Source organism: Ranitomeya variabilis, chromosome 4 (genome assembly GCF_051348905.1).
Source record: "Ranitomeya variabilis isolate aRanVar5 chromosome 4, aRanVar5.hap1, whole genome shotgun sequence".
NCBI classification, from domain to species: Eukaryota; Metazoa; Chordata; class Amphibia; order Anura; family Dendrobatidae; genus Ranitomeya; species Ranitomeya variabilis.
Genome location: NC_135235.1, coordinates 415999204 through 416025891, shown reverse-complemented (window position 1 = coordinate 416025891; position 26688 = coordinate 415999204). Strand labels below are relative to the sequence as shown.

General features: G+C 46.2%; 2 protein-coding genes across 3 annotated transcripts; both read right to left on the bottom strand.

Annotated features, from left to right (window-relative positions):
- Positions 1 to 298: 298 nt before the first annotated feature.
- ARHGDIA (Rho GDP dissociation inhibitor alpha) lies at positions 299 to 17877 on the bottom strand. 2 transcript variants are annotated; one of them, XM_077251319.1, is made up of 6 exons: positions 17684 to 17877; positions 13292 to 13498; positions 3440 to 3523; positions 3272 to 3348; positions 3123 to 3186; positions 299 to 1732 (listed from the first exon to the last, which is right to left on the bottom strand). In XM_077251319.1, the coding sequence occupies exons 2-6, from the start codon at positions 13479 to 13481 to the stop codon at positions 1533 to 1535; spliced, it is 615 nt and encodes a 204-aa protein (XP_077107434.1). In that variant the 5' UTR covers positions 13482 to 13498; positions 17684 to 17877; the 3' UTR covers positions 299 to 1532. The 2 variants fall into 2 exon arrangements, with proteins under 2 accessions (XP_077107434.1, XP_077107435.1); XM_077251320.1 differs by lacking the exon at positions 17684 to 17877 and adding an exon at positions 13944 to 14072.
- A 4789-nt stretch (positions 17878 to 22666) lies between these two features.
- On the bottom strand, positions 22667 to 25400 carry ALYREF (Aly/REF export factor). Its single transcript, XM_077251318.1, has 6 exons — positions 25053 to 25400; positions 24826 to 24957; positions 24574 to 24721; positions 24360 to 24423; positions 24094 to 24274; positions 22667 to 23064 (listed from the first exon to the last, which is right to left on the bottom strand). Exons 1-6 carry the CDS (start codon positions 25278 to 25280, stop codon positions 23050 to 23052), a joined length of 768 nt encoding a protein of 255 aa, XP_077107433.1. The 5' UTR covers positions 25281 to 25400; the 3' UTR covers positions 22667 to 23049.
- Between the last annotated feature and the right edge of the window lie 1288 nt (positions 25401 to 26688).

Below are 26688 nucleotides of genomic sequence, written 5' to 3'. Positions count from 1 at the left end.
CAATAAAAATGATTTGATTTAAAAAACAACAACAAAACAAACAACAGATGTTAATATTTAAAAAAAAAAAAAGATTAAAAATGAAAACTTTACATTGTCATTTATTTTTATGGCACCTTCCCTTTAGTCAAGTGTAGCTTTACAGCGCCCCCTGCTGGTATTTGCAGAGCTTACTTACAGGGTCATCTTGGGGAGGGCGGCACATACATACAGTTTCATGGTTGCATGCCATGATATTATCAGCAGGGTAACGTCTCAGGAGGAGCAAAGATGGAACATAGGAACGGGAGACATCGTGTGGCCAGTTGGAATCACTTTATTTCAGAAAAAGGAAGCAGATGACCGCTGTATCATGCTATTCTGGCTTCTGAGAAATGTTACAGACAAAATACAAAACAAAATAAACCACAAATTTTCTTCTCTGTCCGTGAGAAACGACCCCCCCACTTCCACAAAGACTCTCCAGGCTGCAACAATACAGATACCCCAGGAGTCCCCAGGGTGGAATGGCGCATCTGGGAGTATGATCAAGGCAATAAATATTGGTAATCCCAAGGAAGAGCACTTTCACAACTTGGACATCTCCCCTGGGTGGAAAGCCGCCCGTCTGAGCTAAAACCCCACATTCATATGTCAGTACTAGAGTTAATAACGGTGTATCGCTCTACTGGAAATGCCATAAGGACATTGTGCATGGTGAAGCAGGCTGACTACAGACAAGCAGCTCTGTACTGGCGGGTCTCAATACACTGGCACATCACACAACTAAGCCCAGATACTGGAGAGTGGGCAATCCAGCCCCTGCTGCCCATGGATAGAGGATTGACACAGAACAATGTTTCATCTTACGTTTGGTCCTATAGTAATCTGAGCTGGAGGGAAAAACAAACCTTCAGGATATACAGAGAAGTGCCTTCAAAAGCGATCTCATCGCGGCAATACAAGCAGCTTAGGAACTTGCGAGTGTGGTCACCCCATTCCAGGGTGTTACACTGCAGCAGGCGGACTTTGAAACGAGGCACACATTACACCAGTGGGGCATTGGGCACTGCCCGACTGCAACAAACGCAAAATCATTAAGGCAACACGGCTACGAGAAGTGATTGAAAAAAAAAAAAGAATCATTGGCAGAAATGATGGACCAGGCAATGATCATAAGGCGGCCATGAGGTGGAATAAACGGGAGAGAAGAAGAAACAGAAAGAAGTCCCTGGAATAAATTCCCAGCCCAAACTGGCTGCCAATTCTGAGGCCAGGCACCTTGACTAAGCCGGCACGATAACGTGAGCAGATAGGGAACACTCCCTCTCCCAGTCATCCTGCAGTATACATAACACAGGGCAAGGCAAACAGTGCCCACACCAGGCAGAAACGGCAAGCCCACTTGGCATTTCTTACAGGAGCATGGGTAGGAGCTTGTGAGGGGGAACACCACATGGTACAGAGTTGGGAGACAATCCGGCAGCTTCTCTCAGAGAGTAGGACGACAGAGGGGTGTTACAGACCCCAAAGGGGGTATTCTCTGGGCAGACCTAGTTCTTCCAATCTTTACTGATGTTGAGGTTCCACTCCCAGGAGAGGTGATTGGTCTTATCGTCGTCAGTGAAAAGAGACTTCATATTGTAACAGGCTCTGGCCAACAAACCCTTGGGCGCTTCCTCGATCGGAGTGAGAAATTCATAATCGTCCGCACGGGGGCCGTAACTTCCGACCATATAGTTTGTCTTGTCCACTAGAAGAAATAAAAAGCTTTCATTAGTGTGGTTGCCGACAGCTCAATGACTACACACTAGTCTAGAACTTGAGCCACAAGCCTACATGTAACCACAGCCTACCAGTAACACGATGGATCTGGGCACGGGTCATTATGTCTGTCTTAGCTCTCTCCTGTGTCACACAAAACAGGTTCTCAGACTCTCACTGTAATTAATGATAGTTTTCATTCACCGACCCACAAGCAGCGCACAGAACAAGGCAAAGTATAACAACACAAAGAACTTTTTTAATCATTCCCCCAATTCTGACTAATGTTTCACAACTGCCAAGATCAGGGATCAACTCTTACAGGTGTGCCAGTGTCTTGGCTGCACAGGACACTTACCTGTAAGACGCATACTTATTGTGAACCTGACTTATGATACATGCTGCCCGATCCACAAGCACCATGTATCAGGCACTGACTGTATGACCTCAGCCAGGTATGTTTGACTCAGAAACACTGCAGCATTTAAAACTATTACTTAATTTAAAAACTGCCGGGGACCTCGGTGATCACGGTTTTCGGTGCTGCAGATCTAGAAGTTCTCTAATGCGGAGCTCTGTATAACCCCGCCCACACCCCTGATTGGCAGCTTTCGGTATACACTGTGCATAGGCAGAAAGCTGAGAATCAGTGGTTTCAATGCGGTTACTCAAGAGCAGGAGGACTACATGGCACCAGACAACTAGTCCGCTAGTGATAATCTCCTACTAATAAAACAGTGATTTTATTGAAGCTACAATAAGCAGCCCTGTAAGTGACACATTACTGAAATCAGGCTCTCAGCCTCTACATTATGCTACTCTCAAATTAAAATAGCAAAAAACTGATGATAGATTCCCTTTAAAGGTAACCTATCATAAAGGGAATACAGTCACCATGATATAGAGCAGGGGGAGAGGAGTAGATTGATACATAGGTTTGTGAGAAAAGATTCAGTATAACCCGTGTTTCCATTATTTAATCCTCTGCTCTTTCTGGGATTTTGGGCCTATTACTGACTGACAGCCATCTCTATACACACTTATACAAGAAGAGCTTTCAGTCACTGATCAGACCGCCCTCTGGACCCAAAACCCCAGAAAGAGTACATGATTAAATGACTACAACACGGGTTATTCTGAATCTTTTCTCACAAAGCTATATATCAATCTACTCCGCTCCTCCTGCCATATAACATCATGCCTGCAGATTGGACTGCATCTTCTCTTCATGGTGAAAAGTTCCCTTTAACTTCTGAGGGAAGATCAGACCGCCCTTATGTACATTAGATTGTCCCCAAAATCAGATGAGATGTCTGACCGCATCATATGAAGTGAGGAAGCTGAACTCAGAGGTAGAATGGATGTATATGAACACTTACATCTTACACCTTTCCTGTACGTCTGCTGCTGATATTTCAGTCCGGACACTATCTCCTTGTTAACCTGTAAGCCCAAAAAAACAATGGAAGTTTCATTATATGACGACTGACATCTCCAGAACCTCGCACCTAGCATTCAGCATCCTCACCTTAAAGCTGATTTTGATTCTGTACTCAACCCCTTCTTTAAGGGTGAACGATTCCTTCTTAAACTTCTCAAGGTCTCCTGATGTGTACAGAAAACAATTAAGGTCAGACCCTCGAGTGTGATGAAGCCATGACTATGCGCACTGTCCGATTCACAAAGGCTCACATACCTGTTAGATCCAACTGCAGGGGGCCGGGAGCATCGGCACACACCAGGGTCAGTTTGGTGACAACAACATTTGGAGCGCTGTGATCTAATAGGAAAGAAAAAGCTACATTAGTTATGGTTTCTTCCATAGCCTGCAATCAATCGCTCGTCCCCCCTCTCTCACACAAGACGGGATGAAGGAGGCGTCTTAGGTGTGGACAGGGACAACAGGCATACAGTACAAACTTCCTGCAGATTAGGATTTGGACAAGGCTGTGCTTAGTTTTGACATAAAGAAAGCATTAACCCCTTCACCCCGAAGCCTGTTTTCACCTAAGTGACAGGGCCAATTTTTACAATTCTGACCACTGTCACTTTATGAGGTCATAACTCTAAAACGCTTCAACGGATCCTGCTGATTCTGACAATGTTTTCTCGTGACATATTGTACTTCATGATAGTGGTAAAACTTCTTCGATATGACTTGCATTTATTTGTGAAAAAAAACAAAAATTTGTCGAAAATTATGAAAATTTAGCAATTTTCAAACTTTTAGTTTTTATGCCCTTAAATTAGAGAGTTATATCACATAATATAGTTAATAAACAACACTTCCCACATGTCTGCTTTACATCAGCACAATTTTGGAAACAATTTTTTTTTGTTAGGGAGTTATAAGGGTTAAAAATTGACCAGCGATTTCTCATTTTTGCAACAAAATTTGCAAAACCATTTTTTTTACGGACCACCTCACACTTGAAGTGACTTTGAGGGGTCTATATGACAGAAAATGCCCAAAAGTGACACCATTCTAAAAACTGCACCCCTCAAGGTACTCAAAACCACATTCAAAAAGTTTATTAACCCCTCAGGTGCTTCACAGAAATTTTTGGAATGTTTAAAAAAAATTGAACATTTAACTTTTTTTTCACACAATTTTTACTTCAGATCCAATTTGTTTTATTTTACCAAGGGTAACAGGAGAAATTGGACCAGAAAAGTCATTGTACAATTTGTCCTGAGTACGCCGATACCCCACATGTTGGGGTAAACCATTGATTGGGCACATGGCAGAGCTCGGAAGGGAAGGAGCGTCATTTGACTTTTCAAAGCAAGATTTGCTGGAATTGAGATCGGAACCCATGGCTCGATTGGAGAGCCCCTGACGTGCCTAAACAGTGGAAACCCCCACAAGTGACACCATTTTGGAAAGTAGACCCTCTAAGGAACTAATCTAGATGTGTGGTGAGCACTTTGAACCTCCAAGTGCTTCACAGAAGTTTATAACGTAGAGCCGTAAAAAAAATGTCATATTAATTTTCACAAAAAATGATCTTTTTGCCCCAAATTTTTTATTTTCCCAAGGGTAACAGGATAAATTGGACACCAAAAGTTGTTGTGCAATTTGTTCTGAGTACGTTGATACTTCATATATGGGGATAAACCACTGTTTGAGCACATGGCAGAGCTCAGAAGGGTAGGAGCGCCGTTTGACTTTTCAATGCAAAATTGGCTGGAATTGAGATCGGAACCCATGTCGCGTTTGGAGAGCCCCTGACATGCCTAAACAGTGGAAACCCCCCACAATGGACCCCATTTTGGAAAGAAGACCCCCTAAGGAACTTATCTAGATGTGTGGTGAGCAATTTTAACCCCCAATTGTTTCACTAAAGTTTAGAATGTAGCGCTGTGAAAATTAAAAAAGTCATTTTTTCTTTCCACAAAATGATGTTTAAGCCCGCAATTTTTTTTTTCCCAAGGGTAACAGGAGAAATTGGACCACAAAAGTTATTGTCCAATTTGTCCTGAGTACGCTGATATCCCATACATGGGGGGGAACCACTGTTTGGGCGCACAGCAGAGCTCGGAAGGGAAGGAGCGCCGTTTGAAATGCAGACTTAGATGGATTGGTCTGCAGGTGTCATGTTGCATTTGCAGAGCCCCTGATGTACCTAAACAGTAGAAACCCCCCACAAGTGACCCCATATTGGAAACTAGACCCCCCAAGGAACTTATCTAGATGTGTTGTGAGAACTTTTAACCAACAAGTGTTTCACTACAGTATGTAACGCAGAGCCGTGAAAATAAAAAATATATTTTTTTCCACGAAAATGATATTTTAGCCCCCACGTTTTTATTTTCCCAAGGGTAACAGGACAAATTGGACCCCAAAAGTTGTTGTCCAACTTGTCCTGAGAACGCTGATACCCCATATGTTGGGGGGGGGACCACTGTTTGGGCGCACAGGAGAACTCGGAAGGGAAGGAGCACTGTTTTAGTTTTTAAAAGCAGAATTGGCTGGAATTGAGATCGGGCGCCATGTCGCGTTTGGAGAGCCCCTGATGTGCCTAAACAGTGGAAACCCCCAATTATAACTGAAACCCCAACCCCAACCTTAACCCCAGCCCTAGCCCTAATACCAACCCTAACCCTAGCCCTAACCCTAGCCTTAACCCTAATGGGAAAATGGAAATACATACATTTTTTAAAATTTTATTATTTTTCCCTAACTAAGGGGGTGATGAAGGGGGGTTTGATTTACTTTTATAGCGTTTTTTTGGCGGATTTTTATGGTTGGCAGCCATCACACACTAAAAGACGCTTTTTATTACAAAAAATAGTTTTTGAATCACCACATTTTGAGAGATATAATTTATCCATATTTTGGCCCACAGAGTCATGTGAGATCTTATTTTTTGCAGGACAAGTTGACGTTTTTATTGGTACCATTTTCGGGCACATGACATTTTTTGATCGCTTTTTATTCCGATTTTTGGGAGGCAGAATGAACAAAAAACAGCAATTTCTGAAATTCTTTTAGGGGGGGGCGTTTATACCGTTCCACGTGTGGTAAAATTGATAAAGCAACTTTATTCTTCAGGTCAGTACGATTACAGCGATACCTCATTTACGTAATTTTTTTATGTTTTGGCGCTTTTACACAATAAAAACTATTTTATATAAAAAAATAATTATTTTTGCATCGCTTTATTCTGAGAGCTATAACTTTTTTATTTTTCTGTTGATGATGCTGTATGGCAGCTTTTTTTTTGCGAGACAAGATGACGTTTCCAACGGTACCATGGTTATTTATATCCGTCTTTTTGATCGCGTGTTATTCCACTTTTTGTTCGCCTGTATGATAATAAAGCGTTGTTGTTTGCCTTGTTTTTTATTTTTATTTTTTGCGGTGTTCACTGAAGGGGTTAACTAGTGGGATAGTTTTATAGAGCGGGTCGTTACGGACGCGGCGATACCAAATATGTGTACTTTTATTGTTTTTTTTGTTATTTACAAAAATAAATGGATTTACTGGGAAATGTTTTTTTTTTTTCTTTATTTGGGGATTTTTTTATTTTATTTTTTATACATTGTATTTTTTTTTTTCCTTTTTACCATTGTCCCAGGGTGGGACATCACTGTTTTAGATCAGATCGTTGATCTGACAGTGTGCATAGCACTCTGTCAGATCAACGATCTGACAGGCAACTTACAGAGGCTTGCCGGCGCCTGCTATTAGGAACTCTCAGCAGGCGCCGGCAACCCAGGTCAGTAAATGACCCGGAAGGAGTCCCGCGGCCATCTTGGATCCGGGGACTCCTTCCGGATCACCGGAGCAGCGCGATCTCATCGCGTTGCTCCGGTGGGAGAGCGCAGGGAGCCCCCGTCCCTGCGCGATCCACCTCTATGCCGCTGTCACTACTGACAGCGGCATCAGAGGGGTTAAATGCCCGCGATCGGCGCTAGCGCCGATCGTGGGCATTGCTGCGGGGTGTCAGCTGTCATATACAGCTGACACCCGCACCCGATCACCGCGGCGCTCAGCGCGAGACCGCGGTGATCGATCCGCCGTACTAGTACTGCGGCTGGCACAAATGCAGTGCCGGCAGCGCAGTACTAGTACGGCGCATGTCGCGAAGGGGTTAAGCTACTTACTTGTAGCGGCATTTTTCGGAGGCCCGTGACAGCACCACGAGAGAGTGGATCTGCCCCTTAGGAACAGGAAACCCACAGATACAAAAGGGCGGCACCTCTCCCACGTATCAGTTGTATTACAGAGCCTGAGAGGACTACCGCAGTTAATGACAAGCAAACACAACATTATATAGTTAAATACAATATCTTTAATAAAGTAACAATCCAGATATCACACGTGAGAAAATCACCCTTTTTTTTTTTTTTTTTTTTTATAAATACTTAAAGGAAGTGCAACCCCCACGTGAATAGGGAGGGAATTAAGGGTGCTATCATGGGCCTCCGAAAAATGCCGCTACCCATAAGTAGCTTAATGCTTTATTCGAACTCCCATGACAGCACCACGAGAGATTTACAGAGATGTAAGCCATTTTAGGGAGGGACCACAGCCTGCAGCACCCTTAACCCGAAGGGGAGATCTGAGGAAAACCCCAAGTCCAACCGATAGTGTTTGAAAAAGGTGGAAGGGGATGACCATGTGGCCGCCTTACATATCTGGTCGATTGACACTCCAGACCTTTCCGCCCAGGATGATGCCATGGCTCGGGTGGAATGCACCCTCAGATTCTGCGAAGCTGGACCCCCACCTGCCGTGTAAGCCAGAGAGATAGCCTCCCTAATCCATTTAGCTAGTGTGTATTTTGACGCTCTAACCCCTTTCCTAGGACCTTGGAAGGATAGGAATAGTGCATCATCTTTCTTCCAGTCATTAGTAACTGAAATATATTGTAAAAGGCATCTCCTAACATCTAATGTATGGACTTCATTTTCTTTAGGGTTAGAAGGATTAGGGATAAATGAAGGTAAAACTATCTCCTGCGATCTGTGAAAGTAGGCTGGGTCTGGCCTGAAGATAACTCATAAATCCTGTAAAAATTCTGTATACGGGGGAAGTCTAGAAAGCGCCTGGATGTCTCCTATTCTGCGAGCTGATGTTATAGCTATCGGAAAAGCTGTTTTGAGAGATAACATTTTGATTGAGGCTTCATTTAAGGGCTCGAAGGGGTCTTTTGTTAGAGAAGAAAGGACTAGATTTAAGTCCCACGGTACCATTTTATTTTTATGTAACGGTCTAGCTCTACCGGCTGCCTTAATGAATCTCGACACCCAATGATTGTTAGCAATATTACACGAGAACAGGGCACCAAGTGCTGATACCTGTACTCTCAGTGTGCTTGTGGAGAGATTTAACTCTAACCCCCTCTGCAGAAATTCTAATATTTGGCGTATCGGTACTCCTTCACTGATGTTAAAATCTGAGGAAGTCAGGAACTTTCTCCAGGTTCTAGAGTAGATTCTCGTTATCTGCTTTCTACTTTTTAAAAGGGTATCAACCAAATTAGAGAAGAAGCCTTTATTTTTTAATAACGAACGCTCAAACTCCAAGCCGTTAAATGGAGTGCCTTCACTTGTGGATGGAATACCGGCCCCTGGAAAAGTAAATTTGGGATGTCTGGTAGCACCCAGGGATCGCCTACCGACATTGTCCTGAGCCATGCGAACCAGGTTCTCCTGGGCCAGAAAGGAGCAATCAGAATGACCCTCGCACGATCTTCTCTGATTTTCCTCACCACTAGAGGTTAAAAGGTTCAATGGTGGGAAGGCGTAAGCCAGAGTAAAATCCCATTTTATGAGGAATGCATCCACTGCTAGCGGATTTTCCCTGGGATTCAGAGAACAAAAGTCTTTTACTTTCTGTTGTCTTTTGTAGCAAATAGGTCCACCACTGGCCGACCCCATCGGCGGACAATCTGCTTGAAGAAGTCTCCATTTAGAGACCATCCCCTTGTCTTAGTATATTGCGGCTGAGAAAGTCCGCTTTTATATTCTCCTTTCCTCTGATGTGGAGAGCAAAGATTGAAAATTCGCTTCTGCCATCTGGAACAGGCGATCTGTGACCTGCATCAGAGTCTCGGAACGTGTTCCACCTTGATGATTTATATAGGCGACTGCCACCTGGTTGTCCGAGAGGATCCTGACGTGGTGGCCCTGCAGATACATGAGGAGTTTTTTAATTGACAATTCAATTGCCAATAATTCCCTCTGATTGGATGAAGACGTTGTGTATGATTCCCATTGACCCTGAATCACAATGTCATCCATGTGAGCCCCCACCCTGATGAGCTAGCATCCGTAGTTATCACCCACAATATATCTATTATCCAGGGACTCCTGCCGACAAATTATCCCTATACAGCCACCAATTTAGGGATTCAATAGTTGCCGGTTTCAAGGTTATTTTTTCCCCTAATACACCCCTCAAGATTTTGTCATTAATCAACACATCTTTTTGAAGGGGTCTAGAATGAAATTGTGCCCATCTTACAGCTGGGATGCAAGATGTGGAGGACCCCAGCAGGGACATAGCTTGTGGAAGGGACATAGAGGGTGTATTAATCGCCTTTAATACCTGATCTTGAATCTGATTTAATTTATTTTCTGGAAGGAGACACTGTTGTGTAGTTGAATCTAACAACAACCCTAAAAACTTTGGAATTTTTAGGGGCTGCAACCGGGATTTTTCATAATTAATTATCCAGTCCAGGAGTTCCAATTTAACTCTAATTGGGACAAACAGTGTTCCACTGAGTTCCCTGCTATGAGGAAATCATCAAGGTAGGGAACAATAAGAATATTAGATTCCCGCAAATGAGCCATAACCTCCGCAACTATTTTTGTGAATACTCTAGGGGCAGAAGTTATACCGAAGGGAAGTGGTCTGTACTGAAAATGGTGAACTACACCCCCCATTAATACTGCTACCCTCAGGAACTGCTGGAAATCTTCATGAATGGGCACATGATAATAGGCATCTTTTAAATCGACTACCACCATAAAACAATTTTTGAACAGCATTGTTATTGTTGAGTTGATGGATTCCATCTTAAAGGTATGTTTAACCAGATAACTATTAAGATGTGTGAGATTTATAATGGTCCTATAAGTCTTATCAGGTTTCTGAATCAGAAACAGGGGAGAATAAAATCCCTTCTCTCTATCAGACTTTGGAACCTCTATAAGGACATTCTTAGAGCAAAGAGACCACACCTCTTGCTCTAGAGCAGATTGTTCCAGGGGAGAAGAACGCAAAGGAGTTAACTTAAAATTATCCCGTGGGGTACGGTAAAACTCAAGTGTGAGACCCTGAGAAATAGTGTTTTGTACCCAAACACTATTTGTGATCTCTGACCATTCTGAATAGAACTGCAATAGTCTACCCCCCCACCGGAATTCTTAGTCATTTGTCCTCCTTCTTCCTCTCCTTTGAGGAACGATGGAACATATATCCTGTACCTCTTCTACGTCTATCATCCCATCTAGACCAATCTCTTATAGGTGAAAAGGCACGCTTTCTTCTGCGACCAAATCGCTTTTTATTAAAGGGACGACGATAGGATCCAAATAGATTAGGGAACTTCTTTTTGTCGTCTCCTGCTTTTTCTAGTTCATACAAGGTGGACCCGAGTAAATATTCTTTTTTGCACGGAATGGCACAAAGCTTTGATCTCGGTTGTATATCACCTGGCCAGCATTTTAACCATTGGGCTCTCCTAGCCGCATTCGAGAATCCTGCTGCCCTAGCAGCCATTTTAACAGAGTCAATGGAAGCATCCGACAAGAAGGCAGCTGCCTCCTGAATCACCGGTAAAGCAGTAAGAATAGAGTCCCGTGAAGCTCCCTCTTTCAACTGGGTCTCTAACTGATCCAGCCAAACCATCATTGATCTCGCTGTACAAGTTGAAGCTACCGCAGGTCTCAAGGAACCGGCCGACATTTCCCAGGTACCCTTTAGAAAAGGGTCCGCCTTCCTATCAAGGGGGTCCTTTAGGGTTCCCATATCCTCGAAGGGAAGAGAGGCTCGTTTCGCCACCTTGGCTATTGCCGCATCCAATTTAGGGGCTTTTTCCCAATTGATGACTGCTGGATCATCAAAGGGATACCTGTGTTTCTGTGCTGGTGGTAAGGAACCTTTTTTCTCAGGCTTCTTCCACTCCTTATTAATAAGTTCTTGAATTTTTTCATTGAGCGGAAAAACTCTACGTTTCTTTTGCTCCAGTCCACTAAACAATTTCCTCTTTGGAAAGTTGGGGTTTGGGTTCTGTTATGCCCATTGTTCCTCTGACCGCTTTAACTAACTTATCTATCCTCTCAAGGTTTAGACAGAAGCGAGCGGCATCTTCGTCCGAGGAAGAGGAAGATGCAGCTGAACCAGAGAAAACTTCCTCCCTATCCTCATCCACTGAAGAATCGGAGAACAATGGAGCTTTATATTTAGAACTTCCCGCTTGAGATAGGCACTTTATGGACTGTTTGACTTCCATCCTGACCATCTCCTTTAGGCTTGCGGCCATAGTAAGGGATTCCTCCGCTACCTGAGGGGGCAAGTAAGGCAATCTAATCTATGTAGATATAATGCTCTCACCCCCTCCCCCTTCCTGAGACCTCACCGTCTGCTGGATACAGGGGGCACATAGTTTTTTTAGGGCACAAATCAGGTAAGGGAACCCTGCAGATGCCGCATTCTCTGTGTTTCGCCTTACTGACACATTTCTTCCCCTATAATAAAACATATGAGGGGAATCACGTCACTGGGTGAACTTTCACGAAGATCACTTACCAGCGGCTGCCCAAAGAAAGGTACCGGAATATGAGGGGGATTCTTCCTGGCTGATGCTCCAGACCCCTGTCTGGAGGAGCTTTTGCGGCCAGATTCACTACTCCCTCTGTCGCGTTCCTTTCCTTTAGGCTTCTGAGACACCTCTTCCAGCAGCTGAGGCTGCTGTATATGCTCGTCCTCCATACTCACAATATGAGGTCAGAAGCAAGGAACCACGATCCGGAGTTCTTCTTATAACCCCTCCTCCGGTCAGCAGATATGCCCAGTGCTCCTCTGATTTGCTGCCTGCTTCCCCCCAGGTGCAGGAGGTCATCTCCGGGGTCCGAATGCAAGCGGCGTGCAATTACCGGTGGGCGCCGCCATCTTGGATACATCGCGCATGCGCGGGACCCCGAAAACCCGGAAGTGACTGCCGGCTCCGCCCCCGACATCACCCGGGCTCCCAGCGATTCCTGTCGGCGCTTGGAACGGCGTGGGACACCGGCAAACCAGCAGCACACAGGGTGGTGCCACCAAATGCGCCGCCGTACACAGAGCCCCCAGCCACACCATTGCACCGGGAAGAGGAGACCCAGGGGACATACTCACCCAGCGCTGGTCCCGGAGACAGGACACCACCGGTGGCCGCTCCCTGACGAAAGTCACTGCCGTGCAGCCCTGCCAGGGCCACCGTGACATCTTCCAGGATCTCCGCACCGGCCGAGGTAGGAGACCCCCCCGCTACCTGAGTCGGCCGGCCGGCCTGGGATCCTTTTGTAAATTCTGCAGGATCCCGTCCCTTTAGGAACAGGAAACCAACTGATACGTGGGAGAGGTGCCGCCCTTTTGTATCTGTGGGTTTCCTGTTCCTAAGGGGTGGATCCCCTCTCTCGTGGTGCTGTCATGTGAGTCCGAATAAAATATATTGCCAAGTTTTTGCTGCTGTGTCACTTAATGGGCTGCTTGCTGTAGTTTTGACAAAACACTTATCTGTTGCAGCTATGAGCTCCTGTTATGCAGTCCTCCATATTTATGAGTTCTGGCTACACACGAATCCCACCACGGATTAGCAGCTTTCTGCCTATGCAGTGTCATCAGAAAGCTGTCAATATACTGCATAAGCGGGGCTTGACATAGATTATTGAGAAGAGTAACAGAGCTGCAACAGATTAAGCATCAAAACTATAGTAAAGACCCCACTGAATGATCCATGCTGGAATCAGGGGCTCTGACCTCATTATATGCTGCATTCCAATTGGCATAAAGCCGGAGACAGATCCCTTTTAAAGTGGCTGGACTTACCCAGTGTGCTAGGAACAGGGCCCAGCAGAGCCTCTTTGTACTTCCGCAGGCTCTCATCATCCTGGTCCAGAGCTTGTATCTCCTGGATGGTTTTCTGTGCTGGAGGCTTGTAGTTCACAGAATGCTCATCCTCCTCATTCTCTGCTGCGATCTGTGCAAGTTGCTCTGAAGTGGGTTCGTGTTCAGCCATGTTTCAGAGAGGGCGCCCTTTATTAAGGATAGGGAAAAAGAAACAGTTTTACCAACATTACAGCCCTGAGCAAATGTCAATAGTGATTATTGCTAAAACGTTATTGTGCATGTACGAAAAAGATGAATACTGCCGGGACGGAGGCCACTCGGGGTCCACAGTGACTTCATTGGCTTCACTGAAGTGCAGGCCTCTGTCAGAGGTTCCCTGCAGGATCCCTTTTATCAGGGGTTTACAATGCTAGCCTTAAGGTAAACCTAGTCCTACTAGTGTCCTCATTCAATGACAGCAAGCAAACATCTGGGAAATCACGAAGAACGGAAACAAAACTTGTAGAAGCTTTCATTCATATAGCAATTAACAATCAAACACCTAAAACTGGAAACTGTCAGCAGATAAATGTGAAGCATTGGGGGAAGTAGATTTACTAAGCGAAAGAATCGGGCTAGCAAGTATACTCACTATATATCTGTATGGTGCCGACTGGCACATGGCCCTGCCATAGGGTGAGGTTTCACATTCAGGACATTCATCAGATACAAGCACCCGGCACTGCGATAGGGCAGCAGACAATGAGCCGGCCCCAGTAGTGTAAATGACTGCAGCAAGGTCACAGGATTTCCCCTGAAAGAGGAAGTACAGCAGCGTTCCTCCCCCGCCCTGCGCGCACCCGTGTGGGTACAGAAGTGACTGGCAAAATGAGCAATGGCACAGGGCAGACAGGGCATTGGCACAGCACTGGGCATCGGCTCAATTCAGGGTGAAATTACAGACAGAAGCCCCCCAAAGGGGAACCCCACCATGCACCGCAACATTAACTATTTAGTGCCATGCTGGTGGTCCGGGAGGTAAAGAGATGTTTTTTGTTTTTTTTAAATTATGGGCAATTTACCTGGCTGTCAAGAGGTGGACAGACCCTTTAAGCAGACTACTGTAAAGATGTAAAGGCGAGGTGCCTCTATATACTGCTGCGCACAAATCTTGTCCGTTTCATTTTACAAGGCACGACAAACCTTTGCACCATCTTCTGCTTATTTTCTATCAACATTCAAGAGCTAAATGCCTCCCATCCGTGTGCCATAAAAAGAGCAACAGACGACAGATGAGCAGCCACTGTGTGCGACCATCACATAACTGCACATCTAGGACACCTTGTACCTGAGATCAGTGGGGGGGGGGGGGGGGGGGGGGGGCAAAAGTCAGATCTTCAGCAGTCTAAAATGTGTTATCTAGAAGGCAGGCGATAAAGGTTTAGGGGCGGACAATCCCTGTATGAACCAGGTTTGGTTTTTTTCCGTTAAACAGGAATCATGTCAGGTGTAGCTGGAAGGTAGCCGCAACACATACATGTCGGCAGGACAGCGGGGTTCCCTCTCACCATGTACACAAGGACTTAAGAAGGCATTAGAAAAGCAATGCACAAGATTGACAGCTTTTCATTCTTCAGGTCACTGCTGCTAAAATTGTACGAGCAAGCACGAAGATCAGGCAGCAGCAGGGGTCCAGCCAGCACCCTGATCACATGGGGTGGAGCAAACACCCAGATCACAGCCAGCACCCTGATCACATGGGGTGGAGAAAGCACCCAGATCACAGCGAGCACGCAGATGACACGGGGTGCAGCGAGCACGCAGATCACAGCAAGAATGCAGATGACAAGGGGTGCAGCGAGCACGCAGATCACATCAAGAATGCAGATGACACGGGGTGCAGCGAGCACGCAGATCACATCAAGAATGCAGATGACACGGGGTGCAGCGAGCACACAGATCACAGCAAGAATGCAGATGACAAGGGGTGCAGCGAGCACGCAGATCACATCAAGAATGCAGATGACACGGGGTGCAGCGAGCACGCAGATCACATCAAGAATGCAGATGACACGGGGTGCAGCGAGCACGCAGATCACAGCAAGAATGCAGATGACAAGGGGTGCAGCGAGCACGCAGATCACATCAAGAATGCAGATGACACGGGGTGCAGCGAGCACGCAGATCACAGCAGGAATGCAGATGACACGGGGTGCAGCGAGCACGCAGATCACAGCAAGAATGCAGATGACAAGGGGTGCAGCGAGAAAGCAGATCACAGCAAGAATGCAGATGACACAGGGTGCAGCGAGCACGCAGATCACAGCAAGAATGCAGATGACAAGGGGTGCAGCAAGCACGCAGATCACTGCAAGAATGCAGATGACAAGGGGTGCAGCAAGCACGCAGATCACTGCAAGAATGCAGATGAAAAGGGGTGCAGCGAGAACGCAGATCACAGCAAGAATGCAGAAGACACGGGGTGCAGAGAGCACGCAGATCACGGCAAGAATGCAGATGACATGGTGTGCAGCGAGCACACAGATCACAGCAAGAATGCAGATGACAAGGGGTGCAGCAAGAATGCAGATGTCACGGGGTGCAGCGAGCACGCAGATCACAGCAAGAATGCAGATGTCACGGGGTGCAGCGAGCACGCAGATCACAGCAAGAATGCAGATGACAAGGGGTGCATCGAGCACGCAGATCACAGCAAGAATGCAGATGACAAGGGGTGCAGCGAGCACGCAGATCACACAGAAAGCACGGGCGGGGGCACAGCGAGCATGCAGATCATATGAGGTGCAGCGAGCATGCAGGGCATGGCACACAGCCACATATAACGCTGAGTGATGCGTCCTTCATGTACTGACCCTGACTTACAGCCTGTTACAGTCTGCAGCATCATTCACACTTCTGCAGCTTGCCTGTACAGTATGAGCCAAGGCACTAACTGCTGACTGCAATGACAGCCAACAGAATTGCGAAACCAGCTCTGGGCTATACTACAGGGTGTATCCGTATATAGGGTGTATGATACAGGGTGTATCCGTATATAGGGTGTATGACACAGGGTGTATCCGTATATAGGGTGTATGACACAGGGTGTATCCGTATATAGGGTGTATGACACAGGGTGTATCCGTATATAGGGTGTATGACACAGGGTGTATCCGTATATAGGGTGTATGATACAGGGTGTATCCGTATATAGGGTGTATGACACAGGGTGTATCCGTATATAGGGTGTATGACACAGGGTGTATCCGTATATAGGGTGTATGACACAGGGTGTATCCGTATATAGGGTGTATGACACAGGGTGTATCCGTATATAGGGTGTATGACACAGGGTGTATCCGTATATAGGGTGTATGATACAGGGTGTATCCGTATATAGGGTGTATGATACAGGGTGTATCCGTATATAGGGTGTATGATACAGGGTGTATCCGTATATAGGGTGTATGATACAGGGTGTATCCGTATATAGGGTGTATGATACAGGGTGTATCCGTATATAGGGTGTATGATACAGGGTGTATCCGTATATAGGGTGTATGATACAGGGTGTATCCGTATATAGGGTGTATGATACAGGGTGTATCCGTATATAGGGTGTAGGATACAGGGTGTATCCGTATATAGGGTGTATGATACAGGGTGTATCCGTATATAGGGTGTATGATACAGGGTGTATCCGTATATAGGGTGTATGATACAGGGTGTATCCGTATATAGGGTGTATGATACAGGGTGTATCCGTATATAGGGTGTATGATACAGGGTGTATCCGTATATAGGGTGTATGATACAGGGTGTATCCGTATATAGGGTGTATGATACAGGGTGTATCCATATATAGGGTGTATGATACAGGGTGTATCCGTATATAGGGTGTATCCGTATATAGGGTGTATGATACAGGGTGTATCCGTATATAGGGTGTATGATACAGGGTGTATCCGTATATAGGGTGTATGATACAGGGTGTATCCGTATATAGGGTGTATAACATAGCGTATATAGGGTGTATAATATAGCGTGTATCCGTATATAGGGTGTATAATGCAGGGTGTATCCGTATATAGGGTGTATAACATAGCGTATATAGGGTGCATAATATAGCGTATATAGGGTGTATAATATAGCGTGTATCCGTATATAGGGTGTATAATGCAGGGTGTACGTATATCGGTAGAAGAGCGGTACCGGGCAGGATGCCGCCAACAGTGAGCAGTGGCGGGTAACACCGGCACTGTTCGTATATATCATGTGGGAGAACCCGGAGCCTCCCTGCGGCGCAGGACCAGGTGGTGACACTCCACCATCCCGGCTCAGGGAGCTCTCAGTCAGCTGTCACCGCCGCACCCATGTGAGCAGAACACTTACCGCTGCCGGTTCGGTTCCCCGCTCTTACAACTCCCACCCTCAGGAATGGCGAATGATGGCTGGACACGCCCCGCCGTGCTCTATCGTCTTCCGTTCCGGAACGTGCGTCATTTCCGCCTGGTGCAGCCATGTTGGTACACCCAGGCAGGAAGACTCGATGCAAGTACTGGAGGGTGAGGTCAGTGCAGCACAGTGTGCGGTGACCGTAAAGCGAGCCTTACAGTGTGAGTGCAGTGCTCTGTACCCCAGGCCAGAGAATGGGCATCATATCATAGTGCTTACTGGTCTGCACCCAGTGGTCTCCAGCTGGTGGGAAACTACAACTCCCATGATGCTGCGGGTAATGCATGCTAGGCATAGATCTCTGCCGGGCTCCAGGACTGTACTGCAGCTATTTCCATCACCTATGTGTGGTGTGCAGTAATCTGCTGGTGATCAGCTGACAAAAGAGCAAACCACTTATCTCTTGGGTGATCGCATGTAGTATTAACATTATACTCCCTTATATAGCACCATTAATTCCGCAGCACTTTACAGACATTATCGGCACTGTGCCCATTGCGGCTCACAATCTAGATTCCCTATCACTAGGTCTTTGGCATGTGGGAGGAACCCCACGCAAACACAGAGAGAACATACAAACTCCTTGCAGATGTTATCCTTGGTGGGATTTGAACCCAGGACCCCAGCGCTGCAGTGCAACTGTGCTAACCACTGAGCCACCATGTGAAAACCCAAAGTGTCTCAGCGGTCATCCTGGCCACCACTGGTCATTGTCCTGCGTACACGAGAGCCTGATAGAACAATGTGTATGTATGCGACTTGCGCCCACTGCGGTGCATTGGCTGGTAGAAATTGGCACATCAGGTTGTACCATGAGGTTGTGAAAGCCACAGATTTCAGCGGCCAACCAGCCCCCATCTGTGCCCTCAAGGGTGAGAAGACGCTGCCAGAAAAGTCCCTGTGGTGCATTTGGCGATTTTTGGCGTGTCCATACACCTTAAGGCTGCCGTCACACTAGCAGTATTTGGTCAGTATTCTACATCAGTATCTGTAAGCCAAAACCAGGAGTGGGTGATAAATGCAGAAGTGGTGCATATGTTTCTATTATACTTTTCCTCTAATTGTTCCACTCCTGGTTTTGGCTTACAAATACTGATGTAAAATACTGACCAAATACTGCTAGTGTGACGGTAGCCTAAGGGTATGTGTCCACGTTCAGGATTGCATCAGGATTTGGTCAGGATTTTCCATCAGTATTTGTAAGCCAAAACCAGGAGTGGGTGATAAATGCAGAAGTGGTGCATATGTTTCTATTATACTTTTCCTCTAATTGTTCCACTCCTGGTTTTGGCTTACAAATACTGATGGAAAATCCTGATGCAATCCTGAACGTGGACACATACCCTAAGAAGTGCCGGTCGACCGTATAGAAGGTGTTGGAGACCCATGTACCAGCAATGATCAGTGATGGAGACAGCCTTCATACAGTATCGAAGGATGTTCACACAAGGTGATGTGCTGCCGATAAATGGCCAATGAGCACTGGCCTGTTTATACAAGCAGATACGTGGGGCAGAGTATTCCTACTGATTAGCACAAGTGCCCGTTCCTCGGGTGTGCACGGAGTATTGCGGGTGCTTGAGTGACATGTTTGAGTCCTTGCATGTTTTGCGGCTGTTGGATAGCCACTGACGTTCATGGACAATGCCAGCATGTTTTGTGGCTAAGGCCGGGTGCCCACGATCATTCGGGTGCTTTATACACAGTACATGTCGGTTATTGAGCGCAAGTGATTCCGCATGTGTTCAGTCACCGCGTCCACTACATTGTACGGGTGACATTTATCTTGCGGAGGCTCACGTCTCCAGAAAAAATATTGACATGCTGCAGTCTGGAGAGACGCGCCGCATGTCAGTGTCTGCAGGTTACTATGGATGCATAGTAATAAAGTAATTTTTTGGCACTCAACTTGTTTTATAGATGAATTTTTTATTTGCAGTCGGTATATAACGTTTCGGTCAAACAGCTGACCCTCTTCAGTACACCAACTGCTTATTGAGGTGTCTGAGTCGATAAGGCACTAAAGATGTGCAAAGAGTTCTACGAATATTGAATGCACACATGCAGGGTTGGTCCTATCAAGAGAATGTATCAGAGGTGGCCAATGATATGTCTTGTCAGAAAACGACGGCTCTATATATATTAGGCTGCCGTGTTTAGGACCAGTGGAATGTCAGCACCATCGGTGGTGGTGGGTGTCTCGTGCCGTACCAAACGCGGTATCCACTGCTTGTTTAGGGCCCTAATGGCAGCCTAATATATAGAGCCGTCCTTTTCTACTCACTGAATCAGATCCCCACTGAGGCCCAGAGATCTGTGACAAGACTCATATCATTGGCCACCTCTGATACATTCTCTTGATGGGACCCAATAGGACCAACTCTGCACGTGTGCATTCAATATTCTGGTGTGGGAACCTCTTTTTGAGCACCTTCAGAGCAGTGCCACGGTTTACACATATATATGGATGCATAGTAGACATGGGATCTTTAGAAATCTCCTCCACTATGCTGTAACATCTGGCTGCTGCACAAGTACCCAGCAGCAGTTTCTGATCATGGGCACATACCCTAACAGCCGTGAGACATGTGGGGACGCGAACATGTCATCCCAGCACCCTAGGCAAACTTGAGTAAAGAGCACTTGCGCTAATCACTACTGATTACTTGTTTAAATGCTGCATTAGTCCCCCATCCTAATGTGAACACGTACTTGCTTGGAAGCTATGGCCATCTATCTGCAGGGTGAGCGCTGCAGCTTCTGCTCGGTTAGATCCCACCCATGCCTCACTGAGGATGTGTTCTTTTTATTTTTTTTTTAACAAGATATTCAGAAAATGTAAAATAGCATAGTGGAAAAATTACAGCAAAAACACATCACAAATGCATTTGTGTGAATGCAGCCTAAAAATTGCTGTCGTGGTGAACAAAACCCAAGAATTCAGCAGTTATCATGGTAGTGACGGACGGGATGTGCAGCCTTCTCTCCATCAGTCTCATTTGACCTCCCCGATTTCATGGTATAGCGGGCCTGGTAATGAATTTAATTTTTCCCACATTTCCATTAGTGGTATTCTTTGAGTTACAATATTGTTTTATGACCCAGCCTTACACAGGTGATATACCCAAATCGGTGGCACCAGGATGCGTCTTCATTTCACACTAGCGAGTCTCCAGAAGGAAGGGTTTATAGCACCATCTACTGGTAACTATCTGTAAGGGGCAGTGTATAATCACATGGCCACCACTTCTGTTCTTCTGACACCAATTTAGGTCAGAATCTGGTCTCATAGGCCTCGATCCCTCATTGCCGTAGCACCTTATTTCTGGAGAACAATAGGTCTCATAGTGACTTCTATGTCTGCACTTTATACGTTATTTAAATTGAGCCCTTTTATTAAGTGTACTTCACAACGCAGCCATGGTTTTTTACTCACTCGCAACTTTTCAGAAAGTTGCATTCTAGTACCCTAGTGGAGTCTGACCTGTCTAAGTTTAGATTTGCACAGCTGAAGACTAACATGCAACTTTTTTTTTTTTTTTTTAAAGGAGTTTTTTTCTCTCAAAAGGCACAAAATAGTTGACTGGAAAAAGAATATCTTTGACTTTGCACAAAACTACCTTTATCAGCCAACATGTGCCACTTTTTTTTTTAATTTGGTGCAGAATACTACAAAACAAATGACTTGGAAAATAAAACCCCCAAATCATAAACCAGGCCCGAGTACCTTAGTTCTGCCGCAGAAGGTCCAGGTCTTGTGGTCATATTCTTCCTGTGGACACAACGGGGCCAATACAGCAATACCAGCATTGGACAAAGCTCGTGCTATGCCACTCTTTACACATTGTCACATAAACTGAATATGATCCATTTTTAACCACTTCAACAACAAAAAACAGTGACCTGACCATTCTTTAGGCAGCTGCTGGTATTTTATACATAAAATAAGGCACGCTTTAGGAAGAACACTGATAGCGTTCAAGCTTCTGCTTCAAAGACTATGTACGCTTATGCCTAAAGTTGGATGTAGCTGGTCCTATGAGACCCTTTATTGGACTGAAATTCACCCAGATCCCTTCCTAACATACAGTGGCATGGAAAACGGACACCCATGATCAAAATTACTGCTATTGTGAGAAGTTCTGAAATTATCTCTAAATGGACTAACATTAAAGATGACACATTTCCTTTGCATGTTAGGTAAAAAGTTTAACATTGTAAAATTTACAAAAAGGCAAAAGTTTGTGCACCCTACATGGTTAGCACCTAGTAGCACTCCAGCTTGTAAACACTTTTTGTAGCCAGCCAAGTCTTTCATTCTTGTTTGAGGGATTTTCTCCCATTCTTCCTTGGAAAATGTCTCACTTCCAGGATTATTATGACATTTAGTGGTATTATTGAATATTTTAGGTGATTTTATTCACTTTTTAAGCAGCATCACAGAGCTGTAGTCCCATTTTTATTTGAAATGGTGTTTAGTAGGGTTATAGGATGAGTAGTTGTAGATCAGTTGTTTTTGTTATTATTGTGTGGAACATCTCATGCAACTTTCCATCTACCTTTACACGGCTTGGAATCAAAGTACCTGACAGCCACAGAAGTTGAATCGTCATCAAAACCCAGCCAACAATAACATAGGTAGTTAAAGTGGGAGTCAGATAGTCGCAGACAGAGCTTTCACATGTAATATTGTCATAAATCCTTGGATATCAAGTTGCCACCTCACAAGAACATACAGCATGTCCTTTGCAGAGAAAGCATCCCTCTGACCCCACAATTGCTCATGTCGATGTTCCTTGTACAAGTTACTGAACTGACCTATACAAGTCTTCATGTAGGATCTTAACAGAGTAACCCAAGTAACAAAAACAAAACAAACAAAAAAAAAAAACACTTGAAACAAAAAGACAAACCCAGCACTGCAGACCCAACAGGATTTAATAAATGCAATACTTGAGTGCCCCCTGGCAGATAGCTTCATAAAAAGAGCATATTACATTGGCATAGAGAAGCAGGATAGTGTCCCCCAACGTTCATCCTTTTGTGCACATGACATGTGCCACAAAGAACAAATATACCAAATCCTTTTTATTAAATATAGCCCTATTCATGACACAACCAGTAAAATATCCCAGAAAATAACTGTACAAAAAAAAATTATAGGTCTGCATAATAAAAAAAAAAAAATAATGCAACTTTACATGAGTTTAAAACCTATCAGAAATAAAAGCAAAAAAAAAAAGTTGAATAGAAAGGAAATGATGTCCAGAGATAGAACTGCAGCACAGGAGCATGGGGAAGGATTAGCTGGTGTCCATCTGTGGAGAAGCGGAGACAGGAATAAGAATGAACAGCTGGCACAGCATCAGCTGCCTGCACATTATAAGGAACAGCTGCGGCAACACACGCTGCCGCCGGGAGGGTATGCTGCAGAAGTGGGCACCACATATAGGCATCAAGTACTATCTTTTTAATAATAATAAAAAAAAAAAAAAACACCACCCCAAACACGCAACAGCTCTTAAGGGAGACAAAGTAAGATCAACTTTCATAAGCCGTCTATATGTGCATGTAGGTCATAGGAAGCTGAATAAAGTGACACCTTGCTCTGACAACCAGGGTCATAAAAAACATGGGTTCCTCTGGAATATGTGAATGAGTCATTAGGATCTGAGCCAGCCAAATCTGTGAGAAGCTGCCTCTAGAGCACATTACTAACGTGAGACATGTAATGACTGACAGTTGGCTCTGCCGATCTATACGTCTCACACCTGTGATGGTCCTCTTCATTTATAATAAGCTCTGCAGGCAGATACGTATCCGGCCATAGACTTTAACAGTTGATTTACATATACAAAAACTTTTTATGTCTCTGAAATAAGGAATTGATATCTGTGACTGAAGGGGTCATTTTATTCATTTTCACATGACTTACAGGCCCATATAGACTGGAAGGGTTTATCCCACTCAGATTCCCTTTAACAAGTCTCCTAAACAGACCACAGTGGTCTTTTACTACACGGATACTTAAGAATAATAGGTGTTGGGGACCCTAAACACCACAACCAGTAGTTTAGTTACTCATTAATTATTTTTTTTTTGCATTATTAGTAGTATGAAATCTAGCATCAATACTAAAACTGGTTTCTGTGTCAGCGGAGTGAATGGTGTTGATGTACATCACCATCCTATTTGGCACACAGTCGCCACAGGACCACAAGTCCCATTCAGAATTACTGTGAAGCAATTCAAAACCTCCCATCCTCTGGATAGCCAGGACTTAACCCTACAAGTTACAGACAGTGCCATCATGCAGCAATAATAATAACACTGCCACCATCACTCACCCTGGCATTGTAGGCGTCCAGCTGTGCATCCAGCTCTTCTGCCGATAACTGTTGCTTTGTGTCTCTGCCAGCTCCCCGTCCACGGCCCCGATTTCCTCCCCTGCCACCTCTTCTGTTTCCTCCACCAGCACCAAACCCTGCTGAGCCCCCTCGTGGCCGTGTCATACCACCCCTAGGCAAACTGGAAAAAAAAAAAAAATATATAGAAAAATTACTACAGTTCAGGAGTCGTCCATCCGCAGCGGCCCAGCCAGCTTACTACCCACCTCTGTACAGGTCTTCTCTGTGCTTCTATCTGTGACGTGACCAGCTGAATGTTCATAGGACGACCTGCAGAAGGAAGGAGGACAGATCACCGAGCTGCTCACCGTCCCCGTGGAGGACAGATCACCGAGCTGCTCACCGTCCCCGTGGAGGACAGATCACCGAGCTGCTCACCGTCCCCAGGCGGCTGCCATGGGAAGCCGAGCGGGACCTTACCATCTAGCGGGACACCGTTGTATTGCTTCATTGCCTTCAGTGCATCAGCTTTCCTTTCAAAGTGCACATCTGCTGTCCCCAAGCTTCGGCCCGATCGGTCGTAGTGAACTGCTGCCTTCTTCAGAGTGCCGAACTCCGCAAACAGCTCCTGAAACCACCAACAAGGGGGTCACACACTGGGCACGGAATGCCCGCATATGGGGGCATTACAGGACGGGCCACAGCTGCAATAACCCACAGAAGGAGCCATACCTGGATGTCAGCATCAGAGACCCCGAAGTCCAGGTTAGACACCAGCAGCTTCCCTCCGGTCTCCACTCCTGCACCTGCCCCGAAGCCGCTGTCAAACAGGTCATGCTGCCACTTGTCCGGGAGCTGCTTGGGCTGGAAGACAAGAGACTGTGAGCCCCCCAACACCAGGCGCCATAGGCCTCTCACAGGCCGCCCCCCGCTGCTAGGCCGCGGCCCTCCCCTCCTACCCGGCTGTACGGCGCGGGGCGGTTCCTGCCGCCTCGGTTTAGCATCGGCCTTGTCCGCACGGGTCCTCCGCCTCCCCGACCGCCGCCACCACTTCCAATGCGGCCTATTGCTCCACCACGGGACGCGCCACCGCGGGCCCCTCGCCCTCCCCTGCCTCGGCCAGTCGTCCTCTGGGTTCGGTTCATCTTGATAATGTCGTCCAGGGACATGTCCATCTTGTCCCCCATGGTGGCGTCGGGTGCCCGGTGTTGTGGGATCACGTGTACGGGTGCGGTTTCCGTTCTAACAATACAACGGCCGCACTGAGCAGCGCTTATATAGCCCCTCCTCTCACAAGCCCGCCACTATCGACGCCACTTCCGCCTTACGTCATCAGGCGTTCTGCGTTCCATGCCTCGTGAGCTGAGGAAATACCGCAGCCAATCAGCTGCAGAGGAGGTGAATAGACAGGGACACGTGACGTTCCGGTGGGGCCACGCTATCGCTGCATACTAGAATGTACATGTTTGTTTAAACGAGCCACGTGATGAGTGACACCTAGCGGCGGCTGCAGACATAGCCTAGCCCCAAATCATTGACCCCTGGTGAAACGCAGGTGTGCACTGGGGGGCTATGCAATGTGTGTACAAGTCGTGCAGCCATAAGGGGTCTGATTCATCCAGGTGTTTACAGCGGACAGCTTGAATGTACGGGGGCCTCGAGACGGCCGTGCACAATGGCGGTCTGCATGCTCGGGGCCTAGTGTGTATTTTTGCAGTGTCCTAACACTGACTAATAGAAAGGCGCCATAATGTCTGTGGTCCCTATTCTTTAAGACAAACGTTAATTGTATAATGAGGGAGGCCCAGATTGTCTGCAAACCAGAAAGGAGCATGGACCCAGAAAATATAACTTAATATTACCAAGTTTAAAACATTTGTAAACTCAGGGTCTCCTGTAGGGTCGGGTGTAGAGTCTGCTGTGGGGACTCCTGTAGGGTCTCCTGTATGGTCTTCTGTAGGGTCTCCTGTAGGGTCTTTTGTATAGTCTGCTGTAGGGACTCCTGTAGGGTCTTCTGTAGGGTCTCCTGTAGGGTCTTTTGTATAGTCTGCTGTGGGGACTCCTGTAGGGTCTCCTGTATGGTCTTCTGTAGGGTCTCCTGTAGGGTCTTTTGTATAGTCTGCTGTAGGGACTCCTGTAGGGTCTTCTGTAGGGTCTCCTGTAGGGTCTTTTGTATAGTCTGCTGTAGGGACTCCTGTAGGGTCTTTTGTATAGTCTGCTGTAGGGACTCCTGTAGGGTCTTTTGTATAGTCTGCTGTAGGGACTCCTGTAGGGTCTTCTGTAGGGACTCCTGTAGGGTCTCCTGTAGGGTCTGCTGTAGGGTCTCCTGTACGGTCTGTCTGCTGTAGGGTCTTCTGTAGGGTCTCCTGTAGGGTCTTCTGTAGGGACTCCTGTAGGGTCTTCTGTAGGGACTCCTGTAGGGTCTAATGTAGGGACTCCTGTAGGGTCTTCTGTAGGGTCTCCTGTAGGGTCTGTCTGCTGTAGGGTCTGCTGTAGGGTCTCCTGTAGGGTCTCCTGTAGGGTCTGTCTGCTGTAGGGTCTCCTGTAGGGTCTGTCTGCTGTAGGGTCTTCTGTAGGGTCTGCTGTAGGGACTCC

Excerpts from the sequence above, each read along its gene's own strand:
- ARHGDIA (XM_077251319.1), bottom strand. The coding sequence starts at position 13,481 with ATGGCTGAACACGAACCCACTTCAGAGCAACTTGCACAGATCGCAGCA. Across the intron at positions 3,524-13,291 it reads CCCTGTTCCTAGCACACTGG|ATCACAGCGCTCCAAATGTT; the intron begins GTAAGTCCAGCC and ends CTTTCCTATTAG. Across the intron at positions 1,733-3,122 it reads GTACAGGAAAGGTGTAAGAT|TGGACAAGACAAACTATATG; the intron begins GTAAGTGTTCAT and ends TATTTCTTCTAG.
- ALYREF (XM_077251318.1), bottom strand. The coding sequence starts at position 25,280 with ATGGGGGACAAGATGGACATGTCCCTGGACGACATTATCAAGATGAAC. Across the intron at positions 24,958-25,052 it reads GCCCCGCGCCGTACAGCCGG|CCCAAGCAGCTCCCGGACAA; the intron begins GTAGGAGGGGAG and ends CTTGTCTTCCAG. Across the intron at positions 24,722-24,825 it reads TCTCTGATGCTGACATCCAG|GAGCTGTTTGCGGAGTTCGG; the intron begins GTATGGCTCCTT and ends TGGTGGTTTCAG.